Here is a 16,424-nt window from a genome sequence, read left to right on the forward strand (position 1 = left end):
AATACATGTTGTCCTTTTTCAGATTCCCCTCACAAGTCATAAATCCACATAATGTCCCAGCTGTGGATGGATGTTGACAGCATTACGGCACTTAAAATACCAGTCTTCGGGTTGGTGCTTTGAGATGGTTCAAATACCTTCCAGGCAGGCAGCAATGGTGTTTTTATATCACCATATTTAGTCTGTATCATGCATAACAAACTTTGCTGACATCCAATGGTTTTGATCATGAGATGGGATGGGGAAAAATAATAAATCGGTAGTCAGATAAAACAGAAGCTCGTGACACGCAAAAGCAACAGTTAGCTGCTGTAACTCTAGGCCTGCTACATGGCTTTGATATGCGACACTGAAATGTCCAGTCCAAAATCTCCTGGCAAGTAAACAATCAAATATTATCCCTTCCCTGCAGTGGTTTGAATGTGCCACAGTTAGAGTACTCATCCAGTGGATTCAAGGCCGCCTCTACCGTTCCCAGCTTCAGAAGCCTTTATTAGCTGCACACTTTTGCAAACAATTTGAGCCGTCAGGACCGCCCTAAGTGGATTATTTCAAGCGAACATAAGAATGTAACACGTCCTGCTATCAGCTACCCATATGAGTAGAAAATAGCCCGTCACTATGTAGAAGGCTGGGGCAGTAATCTGTTTCATGCAGCTGTTGGAGGGGCCAGATCATCAGTGTAGACCTATGTCTGAAGTGGTGTTTGATCATATCTCACTGGCAAAGCAGCGCTCCGACAACAGCAGGATAACGGCCACATGTGTTCTCCATATCACGGCGCTATAGCCTAAATGTGAACCATTTGCCTATTAACAGCAGTGGATCTACGGCTTCCTTTGTCTCCTCCATTCTCACTCTTCAAAGGACTCGGCAGGCGAGGTTCATACCTTGTAAAAACAACCGAGAAAAAAAAAAAAAAGAAGCTATGTTTCGGAGTGATAGCTGGGAGAACAGAAAACAGATCATGTGCTTTCATTTTTGTTGGCTTTGGTCTTGAAGTATTGTCGACATTCTTTAAAACATTGACAACATCTGACAATCTTTTATGGTGAAAGATCTTTCACTCTCTGAGCATGATGGGGCAGACAGATGCTCAAAGTGGAACCAATTCAACCACTATGTTGATGAATGTTTTGGTAGGTTTTTCTGGCTATTCTGACCCACAATCCTTTACGCAGATGAGCAAGGGGGTCAAAGTTCAAGTTACTATGTTATGAAAAAGTAGTGTGTCGCAATTGAATGCATACTGCATGCAACTTTTGAACTAAAAGTAAAAAGAAAAAGTATGCGATTTGGAACGCAGCTTTAGCTTAACCTGTTGGCATGCTAACATTTGCTAATCAGCACTGAGCATATCAGCTGAGGGTTACACAACTGTCCACATTTGTAACAAATTTTAGAGCAAATTATCCAAGAGTTGTCGAGACATTTCACTCTGAGCCAAAAACACCAACCTCATATGGTGATTCTAAAGTAAAAGACAGTGGATCACCAAAGTCTTAAGGGCTCATCCTCAGGAAATCATGAATGACAAGCTATTTCCATAAAAAAGTGAAAAAGTTGACTTGCTAGTGGCACTAGACGAAAAGTCAGAATATCACCAAAGTCATTAGAATTTATCCTCTGAGGACCTTGAATATTCGTATCAAATTTTGAAGACTGCATCGATAGTTGTCAAGATATTTCACTTTGAACCACAGCCTCATAGTGGTGCAAGAGGAAAAGTTAGGGGGTCACCTAAATCTACTCTGGGGACTATGAATGTCTGCACAAAATGTCATGGAAATCTATCCAATAGTTATTGAGATAAGAAAGTCTGAACGTGTGGATAAATGCAAAATACTAAAGTAGAAGAAGTGACAGAAAATGAATAGCTAATGACAGGGTGTATTGCAAAATATATCCCTAAATAGCAATACTTATGCTACTACAGTCACCTCTACAATAACACATCCCATTAAGACAATTCATAGGAACACCGCTATGGAATTTGCAGCATGCTATTTATGACGATAATACTCATTACTCACAAGTTTAATGGCAGCTCATCTAGTAATGATCAAAGATAGTTGTCTGATGGAATGACACAATAAAAAAATGGATTTAGAAGAATTGAAGCAGCGTGAGGGATCAAATTCCATTCAAGAGGTGAACTCAACATCAGCCACTTAAAGATGCTTTACGCATTTTGTCTCTTCCTTTACTGCAGGTGTCTCGGCCTGACCTACTAAATAGCCGATGCATTTCCCACTACTGAATGGAGGTCTTATTCTTGTCTGGTTCCTCTGGAGCTGCAGACACAAGCTGCCCTGCATGAGCCACTCCAGGCCTATAAATCACAGCACTAAGCACGTGGGAGCAGGGATGGGGTTAAAAGGGCTGTCAATGGTACCCGGGTGACCTCAGGCCCTTTTTTCTGAGTACAGGGTTTTTTTTTTTTTTTTGGTCTATATTTTATACGTGAGTGTGTGTTTTGGCTCGGACTACATGCCAGCGGGGCTAAACGTGCATATTGAGTATAAGTGCTCAGATATATAAGAGCGCATGTCTGCAATGCTGGACTGGTGACAGGTGGACTCGGGCCACTGCCAGAGCTTAGTGTAAGAGGGAAGTAGTGGCGTCTTGGCAGAGGTCGAGCCAGAGAGGATGCATGAGGTTTCATACGTCTCTGCAGTCTGCAGCAGACTTAGAGGGAAGGCTACTAATGACGAGAACAAACCCAATCTCCTGCTCTATAATGGTAAAAGGTACTGTAGGGATATAATGAATGATTACTGGTTGCTCCTAGCTTCATATTTGACATAGGATCTCCTATAACATAAAACTTGATCACTTAATAGGCCTTTCTGTCATAAAATGCGTGCAGTGCGCGCTGAGCAAACGTCTAGTCGGGTCCTTGGATTGAAAAGTGGCTTAACTCATGAGAACGCAATGATGCAATTATTCTCCAGATTAGACATGTTGTAAATGCATCACAGGCACTAAAAATCTAATGTTTTAATTGAGTGCTGTAGTTGTTAAAACAAGTATCAAAAAAAACTACATAATTAGCTTAGAAATTCACTTCTGTTGAGGAAGTGAGCCAGTACTGGCTCTTGCACACTGGAGACAGGATTAGTTTTAGTGTCGCAATTAGCAGAACGGTTCTCATGAGGGGGGGGGGGGGGGGGGGGGGGGGGGGGCAGGGCAGTAGTACTGTGACTGCCCAGCAGAGGGGGAGCAACCTTAATGAGGGTTGAACTCAATACCATGTGTGTCAAGGGCCCAGCTCAGCTTGTTTAGCTGCAGCACTTTTACATTTGAGGTAAATGTACAGCAATAGAAACACAAACTTAAAGCAATGGAGAAAGGCTCCGCTCACAGGGACACGCTTTAAAAAGCAGTCTGCTGAATTATTTCATTGTGACTGTTCAAGAAAAAGAGGATTAAAAAGTCATCCGCTCAGTAAAAAGAAAATAAATCAAACTATGAACACTCGGTATTGGAATGTTTCATCAGGTAAGTAGTAACATATTGTGTATCAGACACAATATTTACATCTGCGAGAATATGAAAATTGTTTTCTGTTGAGAAAGCCACAGGCCGACCTAACTGATAGCAGCTGGAGAACTTTTCCTTTTATTTGAAATGACACAAAATACTCAAATAACATTTTGTGGCTTGGTTGCTCAGCTTACCGCTTGAAGTGATTCAGTCCTGAGCAGTAAAACAGCTCTTTATTCTCTTTTAGCAAAGCTGTCCTGTAACTTGTTTCCAGTCTGGTTTATTGAAGGCCTGCATGCCGTACGTATATATCTATATTTACAGAACACGGCCTTTAAAATGTATATAGCTTCAAATATAAAAGTATGACCAAATGTTTGCTTGTACTGTGGCACTGACGCATTACAGACTGGGATTAGGAGGATGAATTATGTTATGTCGGTGTGTTACAGACACACACATGTAAACGCATGCTTTCCTAGACACAGACTCAAATCTGCATGCTGGAATTTTTGCGTGCGACCATGTAAACCGTTTTACAAGCACAGATCTCCAGTCATACGAGTACAAAAACAAACACATCGGAACCCTAGGCAAACATTCCTCCATAAATATCATTAAAACACAAAACAGAACATCCGTGTGTCGCTTTATGAAAGTGTTCGACTTCCTAGAGTAAAGACGGCTGTCTATAGAGCGAGGGGAAAGGGGAAGGGGGGGGGGGGGGGGGGGGGGGGGAGATCTCCTCCTAAAATAAAACAGATATTTAACTTGGCTCATGGTAAGTTTCAGAGTCTGATGGTAATGATATTATAAAATGACTACTGGACAAACCCCATAAATAACTCTGCTGTGTGGTTTCCAGACAGATAGAACGCTGGGACATGTTGGTTACTGCAGGGCTGCATATCATTGAAGCAGGAACACACACACACACACACACACACACACACACACAAGCCTAAAGCTCACACCACAATCCTGCTGAAAAGCACAAAATATACAAACCAGTGAGGTTTTTTTTTTTTAAATCTGAATTTGCCTCTTTCATATCATTTACATCTTCTATTTTCCCTCTCTGGAAAGCAGTAGCTGCATGCTTTCAGAGTGGGAATTTCCTCCCATTATATTCTATTTTGCTAAGCTATAAATATCTATCTGGAGATCTTAAACTTTACAGCGGTGTAAGATTTACTCTGAACGATCCTATTTGAGCCACAGAACACAAATCTGCTGGTGATATCAAGAAATCTCGTACTGTGTGAAGATATGCAGTGCGGACTACTATTACATGCTGAAATAACATCAAGCAATTCAATTTGAAGCAGCATTTAAGGTATTTTTCGCCGTTAAATAGAAGGGGACAGCTTTGCAACGTGCGAAAAAGCAGATTCCTGTCAAAATAAAGTAAACGCAGTCTGTTTTAATAAAATCGGTCTGAACGACACTGTCCAGATAAATAGATAATAGTCTCACTGAGTGAGTAAGGACGGACGATCTCGAAGTCAAGTGATCGGAGGTGTTCCCAGCCAGTCTGGGTCAGTGGCGTTTTCCTAAATTTGCTTGATCCTCTTTTCTTTTCCTTCCATGTTTTGACACATTAATATTCACCATATGCCCTGTCAGACCTATCACAGGCGTGCTTCATTTCCATGCTTCTGCGGTGTGGGCAAACAGTGCGTACAGCTGCTCCGGTGCCGTCAGACAGCTCTTTCCCCTGCGCCTTGGCTCACATTTGCAACCAAACAGGCCTGTGTCAAAAAAAACAGGAATCCACGAGCAGAGCCAACCACTTCAATAAGCATCTCCCTACGAAGCGCCGCTTAATAGAATATATGTACTTTATCTGATCTGACATCCTCTTTTTTTTTTTACTGAGTGGCACCTAGATATGACTGAGGTTTGATTGGAAAATGATACCAGCTGTTCAAAGTTTTCCTGCATTGCAGCTCTGAAGAGGTTTTTGAAATTTGAATACTGACTCGGGACAGCATCAAAACTGTTGAACAGACGACTGGAAAAGAGCATGGACGTTACTGCTTCCTGTCAGCTGTGGCCTGCCGTAGCCCGCATCTGTACGGCTCTCTGTACGAATCACTATTTTGGGGTTGCAATTCATCAAGAGGAAGGAAACAGTGGTGTGCCAGGTAACGTTCCCCTACCTTGAGGTACTTGACCAGTTCCTCGATCTGCCAGTATTCAGGAGTCAGGTCTGTGTTACTCTCTGCACGGCGCTCTGGCTGCTCCTCCTCCTCCTCCTCCTCCTCCTCACTCTCAGCTGAACTCTCGCTGAAAGCGTCCACTGGCACGGATGCTGCTGGGGTCTTACTGCAAAACAATACATAAAAAGAGCAGATAATAGTACACTTTCGACCGCAGATAACGATCCACAAAAGTGTGGGATAGTGTAATGAGTAAGACAATACATAACCGGACAAAAGGAGGGAGTATGATATTGTTAAATCCCTTTTCCGGTGTTTTTAATGGGAAAAACAGCATGGTCATCCCACACAACGAGACCCATTAACGATTTTGAGATTCAAGTGTCAAGTTTGAACTTCCTCACAATCTAAGCAGCAGGAAAATAAAGATCGTAATAATGTCATGGGAGGACTGGAGCCGTCATCACATACAGAGGGCCATTGATGCAAACAGAAGTGCAGATGGCTTTTCCGAGCTGCTCGGGCCACTTGGATAACAGTATGCTGAAGGTCGGGAGCTGTGGAGCAATGAAATTTGGTATATACATATTCAGATGGGGCCGCTGAGAGACAGTTCCCATGTACGCACAAATAGCATTTCCAGGGGAGCGTAGTATCAGAAGGAGCCAGCCCGGTACGAGGGAGAAACATGAGAAACACCGGACACCGAACGAGGCCTACGCTCTGTCCCGGGTGGTGTGCAATTCACATTCACTGTGACTGAGTGAATGAGCCCCGGGGGTCTTTACTGCGTGTAGGCTAACCGGTGAGCACCAAAGAATGCTATCGGTGAACAGCGGCTATGAGTGGATTTATGATGCTAGGAGCCTGTATGCATTGGCAGACGCAAGTGTGGAGACAGCTGAGGAGGTGTCGCTGCCAAGAGCCAGAGGAAGAAAAGACCTTTACACGGGTTCTTCATCAGTACAATGGTTAGTGTGAATGCAGGTTACACTTTCAACAACAAAACTTGTAAAATGACACTTCCTATCAGTTCCTAAATCTTGTATCCCCCCCCCCCTGTAGAAAGTATTCCTTACAGATTGTGATAGACTGCTTTGGGACACTTACATTTTGTGGGAGGACTGGCGTCCAGGTAAGGAGGACACAGAGAAGTCTGCTTTCATCTTGCCCTTGGCTCTCGCTCCCAGCTTTCTCTTCTGTATTTCACCAGACTTCTCCTCTCCGGAGCTCTTACTCGCTTTCTTTTCCTCTGCTTCACTATAATGATGTGAAATAACGAGTCATTACGCCTGCTTCTATGTTGAAAATGGTTATTTTTCTAACATAATCATTATTTAACAAGCACATGTGACGGAGGCTTTGGCATCGCCGTCGTTTGAGGCTCATCTCCTCAACAAGAGGAAAGTATTCCTTACAGATTGTGATAGACTGCTTTGGGACACTTACATTTTGTGGGAGGACTGGCGTCCAGGTAAGGAGGACACAGAGAAGTCTGCTTTCATCTTGCCCTTGGCTCTCGCTCCCAGCTTTCTCTTCTGTATTTCACCAGACTTCTCCTCTCCGGAGCTCTTACTCGCTTTCTTTTCCTCTGCTTCACTATAATGATGTGAAATAACGAGTCATTACGCCTGCTTCTATGTTGAAAATGGTTATTTTTCTAACATAATCATTATTTAACAAGCACATGTGACGGAGGCTTTGGCATCGCCGTCGTTTGAGGCTCATCTCCTCAACAAGAGGAAAGTATTCCTTACAGATTGTGATAGACTGCTTTGGGACACTTACATTTTGTGGGAGGACTGGCGTCCAGGTAAGGAGGACACAGAGAAGTCTGCTTTCATCTTGCCCTTGGCTGTCGCTCCCAGCTTTCTCTTCTGTATTTCACCAGACTTCTCCTCTCCGGAGCTCTTACTCGCTTTCTTTTCCTCTGCTTCACTATATTGATGTGAAATAACGAGTCATTACGCCTGCTTCTATGTTGAAAATGGTTATTTTTCTAACATAATCATTATTTAACAATTCGTGACAAGGGTTCAGCGGCATTTTTTTTTTTTTTTTAAAGCAATTGAGATACTTTTATCGTGAGCCAGTTTCTCCTCAAATGGGTATAGTTATCACAAGGTGCAGCTGCAACAGCTCAGCCCTCGCTAGATCTATTTATCAATCAAAGACCATATGTGACAGATCTTTTTGGGGATTGTTTCTAAGACTTTTTCCCAACATTTCTGTCTGTAATAGGGCAGAAAGGGTTTCCACCCTGTGAACGTATCCATTAACGTAATCATTGTGTAATCAGGAACACTTTCACTTGCCCTTAAAATATGAAAAACCATATAACGGTCTCAGTGTAATGTGCGACTGCTGGCAGACACGGCGAGCACATGTGACGGAGGCTTTGGCATCGCCGTCGTTTGAGGCTCATCTCCTCAACAAGAGGGCCCCCCCCCCGGTACGCGGTAGCCTGAAGATATTTCAGGGCACATCTTAACGGGAGGAATCATCACATACCCGCACAGAGACACGAGACTCAGATTCTTCCACCACGGACATAGTTCATATTTCTTCCCGCCGCCCGCCTTGTTCGGCGCATGCTGTTGCCTCGCCTTCTCGTGCACATTCTTTTCCTGTTGCTCGTAAGACCTCTGGGGTTGGCCCTGTTCCTCCGCATCAACCGGTTCCACATGCTGGATCTTTTGCGTTGATGGAAGTTCTTGAACTGCAAAATCCTGTTGGTAAGTGGAAAAAGACAACGACCGGAGAATGAGAGGGGGGGGACCTCTTTCAATTTGCACCGAAAGTCTAGCTGTGAGATGTACAATACATGATTGTTTGTAAAAATAAACGTTTGTGCCCCGGTTGTGCATTTCTCTGAATGATGCTTATTAAAAGTAAATACTCATTCTGAATGTATTTTCCACCTAAAACCTGGCAGCTTGGCACAGACAAAGCAGTGCCTTTGTGTCACGGTTATTCACTTCTGATTTGATTTTATTCTGACGTCTTGAAGGTCTTTGTACCAAACTTTACAACCTACATACGAATGCCAACAAGACACATATGAATGGTTTGCAGGCGGGAGAATTTTTAATCACAGACACCTGCTCAGCAGAAATAGCTTGTGATTTGTTATTAGGGGGCTCAACCGTTTTTAAAGGGCAGGGAAAAAGAATTAGGAGTTAAGTATTTATATGGCTCGTATCGCCAAGCATGCCCGAAGACTTGTTTTTCATAAAACACAAAGTGACCTGCCATTGGAAACATACAAGTCAACTCACCGCAGAGCCACAGTCTGACTTTATTAGCCAAAGCGACCTTCTTTAATTCTACTGTATGGGACTCCATGCGCTCACACAGAGGGGAACATTCCTTGACATGCCACGGTAAAAAGTCCTAATACAGGCGCCTCTCTGCTTCTGAAAACACTCCAGGCCTGGACAGAAATGCTTGGACGCCTACATTTGTAAACTCAAAAAAACATTTTAATAGCAGGTGATATTCAATCCCTGGCACTTTTCTTATTTCTTCATTTGACTCCTAAAACATAAACTCCAACTATTTACATGTGCTTGTGGCTCGACTAGATCTAATTACTTGATTCGCACTGATGGAAAATCAGCCGGGCAGCAAATGTGAAGCCACCGGCCACAAAACATCTGTCAGTGGCGAGATTCAAGCGGCCTCTGCTGACTGACAGTGAGGCGGTCTATATTAATTTCAGGATGTGAATAACAAAAACAAATCTCTTTTTTTCGCTCTTCAGTGAGCGTCTTGTGCATGCAAATACGCCGCATGTCCAATTCCCAATCACGCCGCCATGTCAAAACAAATCCACAACACCGAACAGAGAGGGCGAGTCTGCTTCCTCCCCGTGTTGCAGGCCTCGGCTCCTTTTGGCTCGTTTGATTGAGGCTGTCTAATCTAATAGAACTGTTCAAAAAAAAAAAAAAGACCTGCTTCCTCACTTTGGAGTCGAGCAGATACGTTTGGAGATTAGGTGTTGTTATCTTTGGCTATCGCCTTCCACGCTTTGCAATCAGGGAACTGAGCCGGAGTCATGCGAGGTTGTGTTTCTGACGGACACCGCCCGCTGTCGCTCTCCCTGGAATTAAAACTGGAATGGATCATGTCCACGAGAGCGACCGCAATTACTTAATATCTCGGACGCGGGATGCACGTTTGCGCCGTCTGATTGCTGTCGTCAGCAATCAATCAAACGAGTTTCAAAGCGCTGCGTTTTCCCCCCCGTTGACCCCCATCATGTGAGGGTGATTAGCTCGAGTGGAGGCAGGGAGAGTGAAACAACGTTTACGGGACACAGCGAGCCACATATCAAAGGAGTTTGAAGAATCCAGAAGAAAAAGATCTCGACAATGATTTGTGCCCCCACAAACTGGTTCGCAGCGATTTTTACTGCGGCTGTCCGTCATTTTTTTTTGATGGTTCAGACTCGAGGCATCACTCTTCACACAGTAGGGCTCGTAAAACATAAAAGCCTCAGTGTGTTTTTTTACACGCTTCAGCCTGGCACTACTCATTGGTTTATTAAAGGCTTCACTAGCCCCATCCCAGCTTACTGTACCACGGACCAATGACAACTTCACAGATACAATGGAGGCGCTATTCCACTGTGTATGCTGCACAGTATAATCTTCGTGAAGCTTCACAATCACTCCTTGTTCACTCAGTCACTATTCCCATAAGCTAGACACTCAATAGGTTAAGGGTCATTTTCTCATCCATAAAATAAAGAGCGTAGCAATGTGGAATTGTCAGCTGAAAGTAGTAGTACATGGTAAATGGACTTGTATAAAGCTTTTCAAGTCTTGCGACCACTTAAAGCACTTTAATACTACATCTGAGCCAATGCTCAATATAACACTAAAGCAACAGCTTTGTGCTGCGTTTCAGACTAAATTAAAGCTGCATAATGCACAGCTTTCCTCATTTTGTTTTTGTGTGATCAACCTGCCACATACATGCCATGCACACTACTTTATTTTCTGTCCATATGGTGCTTACATGGTGGATGGAAGTGCACCATGCAGTGAATAGGAAGTGATTTCGGACACTAAGAGTCTACAGCCACGTTAGCAGTGCTTTAAGCTAAATTCTGATGTTTAGCATTTGGTCATAAATCTACGAAGTCTTGAGAGGCAAGTCAGACAAACGAGTCTGATCGAAATTGTTTTCTCTCCTGTGTTTATGACTTCAGAACAGGTGCAAAAATGCTTTCGCCAAGATATGTTTCAAAATAAGTTCCTCAACAAAAGAAATCATCTGTGAAGCAGGTGAATAAAATGTGTATAGTGTTTGTTGTTGCAATACTCATTTCTGGCCACAAGAGGCTGAAGTGCATCACAACCTCGTGTTCTAAATAGTTTTAAAAATAAATCATGTTTGCGTTCAGTTTTAATTTACATAACCTGGTAACACACAATATTGTCTTGTAATGTTTCTTAATACCTTGTGTTTAGCGTGCATGGAGAAATAAAAAAAACTCACCTGGAAGAAAACATTTTCAAACAATCTGTCAAAAGGTTGTTTTTTAAACTGCTTTCACAGATGTGAAAACTTGCAGGTGGCGTTAGAGGAAAAGCCAGGAAATCACCAAAGTCAATAGGATTTAATCCTCTGGGGACCATGAATGTGTGTTAAAAACAAATGGCAATCCATCCAATAGTTACATAGAGACATTGAAGTCTGGACCAAAGTGGTGGACCACCTGACTGACATTTCCATCCATAATGTTTGCAAATGAATGTCTGTTAAAGACAACTTACATCAATGTACAGCAGTGATTGAATAAATGAATCCTTGGGACAATTCAATAAGCAGTTTTGTTTTGTAAAAAGCATTTCTGTTGTCTTCTGTACTGAAGGCATTTCTACTTACAGAGTAGTTCTGTGAAATCTTCTGGTTTTGAAAAAGCATTGAGAAAAATGCATCTCCGTGTCAATCCAGTTGACATCAGTAAATTCTATGAATCAGACAGTTCTACTGTATATTTCATTGAGAATGACATGATAGCAAATGGAAAACAAAAATCTATAGGCCTACTACGATTCTTTAAAGACACGAGATCGATACAAAGCGGGCAGCGAGCGGAAGGTGGTCCGTAGGTGTTTCGATGATGCTACATTTTCCAACAAACATCAGCGTGAGCAAAGAAAAAAAAAAAAGAGATCAGATTTTTAAATGATTAACAGATTTTTGGAGCACAGCTGGAATCTATTATTGAGGCGATTTGTTATGTCGTCAAATTACTAAAGCAGGAAATAGCACTACTGAATAAATCACGCGTTTTGCAGTGTCTGGAAATGAGCGCGGGTGTCCGTCTGTCTGTGCATGCGTGTGTGTGCCGGGGGGTGGGGGGGGACGGCGTGCTGTTTTGATGTTGGAACAAGGAGGAGGTCGGCTTCAGAAATTTTTCAGCACAGTGACAACCAGACACTAGCTCACTAGCGTGGAGCAGCACAGACACTGATTACACAATCCTCACTCTGTTTACACATGTGAGTCACACGCCGTCAGCGATCAAATCACAGGTTTCGGAGAGAAGGACCTCGTTCGTGGGACAAAGAGGCATTTCAACACCCACGCGTTCCCGGCTATGGGAGCTAAAACTCAAGGCTACGAAAAAAAAAAGAGGCCTTAATGCGTTGATGTTAATTGCATCTGCCCTCGTGTTCCACTGTACCTGCTCGTTTGTGTTCCCGGCAAAATGTGGAGATGTGCTCTTCAGAAGAGTTCCCAGGTCCTCGTACGTATCACTCGCTCGCTCGTAGCCGCTCTCCTCCCCCCCCTGTTTTATGCCCTGTGAAAACACAGTGAAAAACAGCTTCATTAATTCTAAAAACCACAATTATAATATGACCCACATGTCGGCTGGAATAGCTGAGGGTTAGAAAGCTCGGAGTATCTCCAGGCAGCCTTTAGCGAGGAAGTGTAAAAACCATGTAAACCGCCGAATTAGGTTTAAGACACTGCTGCTCTTTGAGGTTTCATTTGCATCAATGTCACCCGTTTCGGGTTTGAGGTTGTAGTTTTTTTCACCTCGGCCGAACCATTTCCAGGTGGAGAAACAAGAGGCAGGAGGCCTATGGCTTGTCAGCAATGTCAGGGAAGAGAGTGAAAGGTGCTGCAGCACGCAAAATCCTCTCTTAGAGATGATTGCAAACACATTCAGAGAGATTCCTGGAGTTTGGCAAGTATTTGGAAGCTCCGTATGCAATAGCACACTTTTTTTTGGGGGGGGGGGGGGCGACACCTAAATGCCAGATAGGAGATTTTCTTTTTACCCTGCAAATTGAAGGTATATTTATGAACATAATAGTTTGAGTTTGTCCCCTGATCATGAGTAGAAACACAAGCCTTACACAGAGATTATATTAAGAGACTTTTAACAGCATCAGAAAACATAAGTAACTTAGACTTTGTTGTTGTCTAGTGATGGCTTATTTTGTATCGGCAAACTTTTCTTCAACTTTTGTAACGTTATTGGTGATCTGCTCTTAATGACTGCACAGGCCCAGTGGTTGAAGATGTTGGACGCTCTACATGATATTACTGGGTGTGGTTGTCTTGCAGACCCACTGCACTTTGTTTAAACACCGCATCCAGCTGGAACAATGTAAAGGCGGACTTACAAATGTCATAAGTGATTACTCTTCGTGAACTCAAGTCAGTTTTTAAGGATGTGGACAATAAAACTCTTGCTCCTAAATGTATTTTATTTCTTGTTTTTTTTATTTTGCTAGTTTTGGAAACATGTAATATAAACTAATATAGTTTAATCTACTGCAGGTTATAACACTGACTATGGATAAGTACCTCGTATAACCCCACTTTAAAACAGCCAAACTATGACTGACTGACTGTACAGTGATGGATCAGAAATTACTTTCCAGCATGTAACCTCCATGAACATCTCCTCACACAGAAATAGGACGCAATATCGGGTTGACTGTTGCAGCTGATCCACAGTCCACAGTGCTTCATCTTCCTCATCTTACCCCGTTGAGAAAGACTCCAGCTGTGCTGCAGGTGATGTAGAGGGTCTCAGTGTCGCAGGGCTCGATCACAAGGTAACAAATCTCATTAAGGGCCTGTCTCCACGGAGGGGCGCGGCAGCCGTTTGAAAACACATAATCTAAAAGAAAAGCAAGGGGAAAAAAAGATGGCAGTTTGGAATAATCTCGCAGAAACCTTGACGTAAATGTAATGTAGCCTGACAGCAACAACACGTCTGTCTCCAAAGGAAGAAGGAAACAGAGAAAAACAGTGGAGCAAAACAGAGAAATTATCACAAGTGCCTGGACCGCTAAAGAGGATGACGTGGCACACCGATGAGCACAGGTCTGAGAGGTAGTTTCACTTAGTAGTGAAACTATCATATTTTACGGCTGGTTGGGAGAGTATTTTCATCGACTTCATAGAATTCAACATGAGGACTTGCTTCCACCACTTGGTGTGCACATGCTTTGTGAGGCCTCGATGAATACGAGCACTGACTAACGACTTGGTAAACTGGAATCTGACAAGACATAATGACTTCTGCGGCGTCAGAACACAGACCTTTTTTTTTTTTTACGCTTTGGAATATCCAGCATTAGCGTTAATAGCAACGGCTTTCGTTGCAGCGCAGTGAAATGTGGGGAGATAATTCAAACCTGATGTGTATCGAACCGACTTCAACACCCTCTTTTCCCCCCCGCTGCAGAGCCGCTTCAACAGCTCCACTTCACTCTTCACCGCGCCGGGGTCCAGCCCGACTCGTCTGTGATGAAAGTGCAGAAAAACAAAACAAAACAAACGTCCAATTCGTCTCATTCATTCACGGTTTCCCTTTTTGTCTAAACCCGCTGCTTCTTCCAATCAAAAACAACCACATGTTGCAGGGAAACTGGTTAGGTCTTGAGTGGAAGTGGGGACAGCCGTGGAGGATGGATAGATGATGGAGAAGGAAGAAGCACCTACCCGTCTATCTCTTTGAGGCACTTGCTGAGGAGCTGGTTGTCCATATTTTGGAGCAGGAGGAACAGCTTGACCTTGCCTTGATCCCCCTCTTTGTCTTCCAGACTTAGCACATCTGTGTGGGCATCATGTTTCTCCAGGACGCTGGCAAAGCTGGGGCCAAGAATCTTAACCACGGGGTCTCTATTTTCTGAGTAATGAAAGAGGTTAGCCATAGCGAATCTTCAGATTCAGAGGCCGATCACCCAAGAATGAGAGCTACAATTCAGTAGGCCTCATATGAACTGTGTTTTTCCTCTTTTTTTAATGTTTTTTACTACATTAATCATGTATTCCCGTCATTAACTTATCTTTTTTTTGGCAGCAGACCTAAACTAAATGCATATATGTAAAGAGTCACCAATGGCAGCATAATTGCGTGGTTGTAGACAAATAAATGAAGTCTGTGGGTTATGGAGGTATGTTGGTGGCTGGACTACTTAGGATGCAAATTGGATTCAAATCACCTCCTGTGTTCATCTTGCTTACCTTCGAGACATGCTTGAACCTCCTCCAGCTTCTTATCATCTGCCAGATGAACTAGTCTAGAGAGCTGGCTGAAGCTGCGCACATAAACAGTAGCAGGGGAGAGCTGCAACAATGGACGCCCTTCGCTGTCTTTCTCGTGGGACTGTACATCCGAGTCACTGAGGAGAAAAACAAAAAAAACTTTTATCCATATTATTACTTTTTCATACTAGATTAAGTTTTTGTACTTCTCCGCTTCCAAGCTACGGGATGCAACGCACACACTGAAAGTCGACCAGAACTTCTGATGGAATAAAAAGGAATGTACTCAGTCTAACTGAAGCTAACTGATTAATTATAGCCTACTGCTTTGACTAAAGCCAAGGTAAAATACATTTGGACACCATGGTGACAGCATATCCTGCACAGGCACGTCATACTGAAAGCACCGGCCAACCAGCTGCCGGCCTCATGATTAGACCAACCTGATGTCATAGTTGGTTTTGAAATCAGATGCCACTAAAGCGGTACTCCACCGGAGAGGCTCCTCGAACACGTGCTCGGCCTCCTGTGGGTGTCGGGAGCTGAACTCCTCCACAAAGCGCAGGACCTCTTTCAACAAGGACTCGTTCATTGGCGTGAGCTCAAGTTTGCCAGAGCTGGTCCACTGGGCCGCCCTCGTCAGTGATGACCCCATGGCACCGGCTGGGATATTCTGAAAGTAAATATTACAAACAACATCTTAAACAGTGTGTGGCTGATGCTTCTTAACTTTACACTTTTGATAAATTTTGTGCTCGGGGTCCCATGTGGAGATACTAAGAAAAAAGGCATTCGTTTGATATATTTTCAAAGCTGAAACGATTAGTAAATGAATTGCTTCACAGACCGACATGAAATGAATCTGCAACTGCTTTGATAATGCTTCTCAAGCGTGAGGATTTGCCATTTTTCTTTTCTCTTAGTGAATTGAATAATTTTGGGGGTTTGGACTGAAGTAGTTGGAATCTTCAGTAGCTCAAATGATGAATTGAGAAAATAATTGTCAGATTAATTCATAATAAAAAAAGAATGATTTATTGCAGAACTATTACATTTTCTGTCAAAAATGAAACAAGCTGTGCTTAACATGTGTGTAATGTATGCTTATATACCATTAAGAAATGGCCTTTAATAGCATGTCGTACTAATATTTATGTGACAACTTAAACACTGCTAAGGTTTAAGATCTTCAAAATGGGTCAAAGAACCATGAAAAGGTTTAGAAACTCGAAAATATAATATCCTAAATCC

At 43.0% G+C, this 16,424-nt stretch overlaps 1 protein-coding gene across 3 annotated transcripts in view; it reads right to left on the reverse strand.

The window, feature by feature from the left end:
• Positions 1-15,828, reverse strand: part of LOC142971894 (outer dynein arm-docking complex subunit 2-like) — a 40,463-nt gene extending 24,635 nt beyond the window's left edge. Inside the window, exons 1-10 of one of the 3 annotated variants that reach the window (XM_076112624.1) lie at positions 15,617-15,828; positions 15,153-15,310; positions 14,628-14,814; positions 14,321-14,427; positions 13,664-13,800; positions 12,349-12,465; positions 8,160-8,377; positions 7,437-7,586; positions 7,098-7,247; positions 5,649-5,814 (exon numbers count right to left, since the gene is read on the reverse strand). In XM_076112624.1, the coding sequence (XP_075968739.1) occupies positions 5,649-5,814; positions 7,098-7,247; positions 7,437-7,586; positions 8,160-8,377; positions 12,349-12,465; positions 13,664-13,800; positions 14,321-14,427; positions 14,628-14,814; positions 15,153-15,310; positions 15,617-15,828 (1,602 nt within the window). Of the gene's footprint in view, positions 1-5,648; positions 5,815-7,097; positions 7,248-7,436; positions 7,587-7,989; positions 8,024-8,130; positions 8,378-12,348; positions 12,466-13,663; positions 13,801-14,320; positions 14,428-14,627; positions 14,815-15,152; positions 15,311-15,616 lie in introns of all 3 variants that reach the window. The other 2 variants (XM_076112625.1, XM_076112626.1) reach the window with 2 other exon arrangements.
• Between the last annotated feature and the right edge of the window lie 596 nt (positions 15,829-16,424).

Source organism: Anarhichas minor, unplaced genomic scaffold (assembly GCF_050575085.1).
Source record: "Anarhichas minor isolate MPS153535 unplaced genomic scaffold, ASM5057508v1 ptg000050l, whole genome shotgun sequence".
In the NCBI taxonomy this organism is placed as follows: domain Eukaryota; kingdom Metazoa; phylum Chordata; class Actinopteri; order Perciformes; family Anarhichadidae; genus Anarhichas; species Anarhichas minor.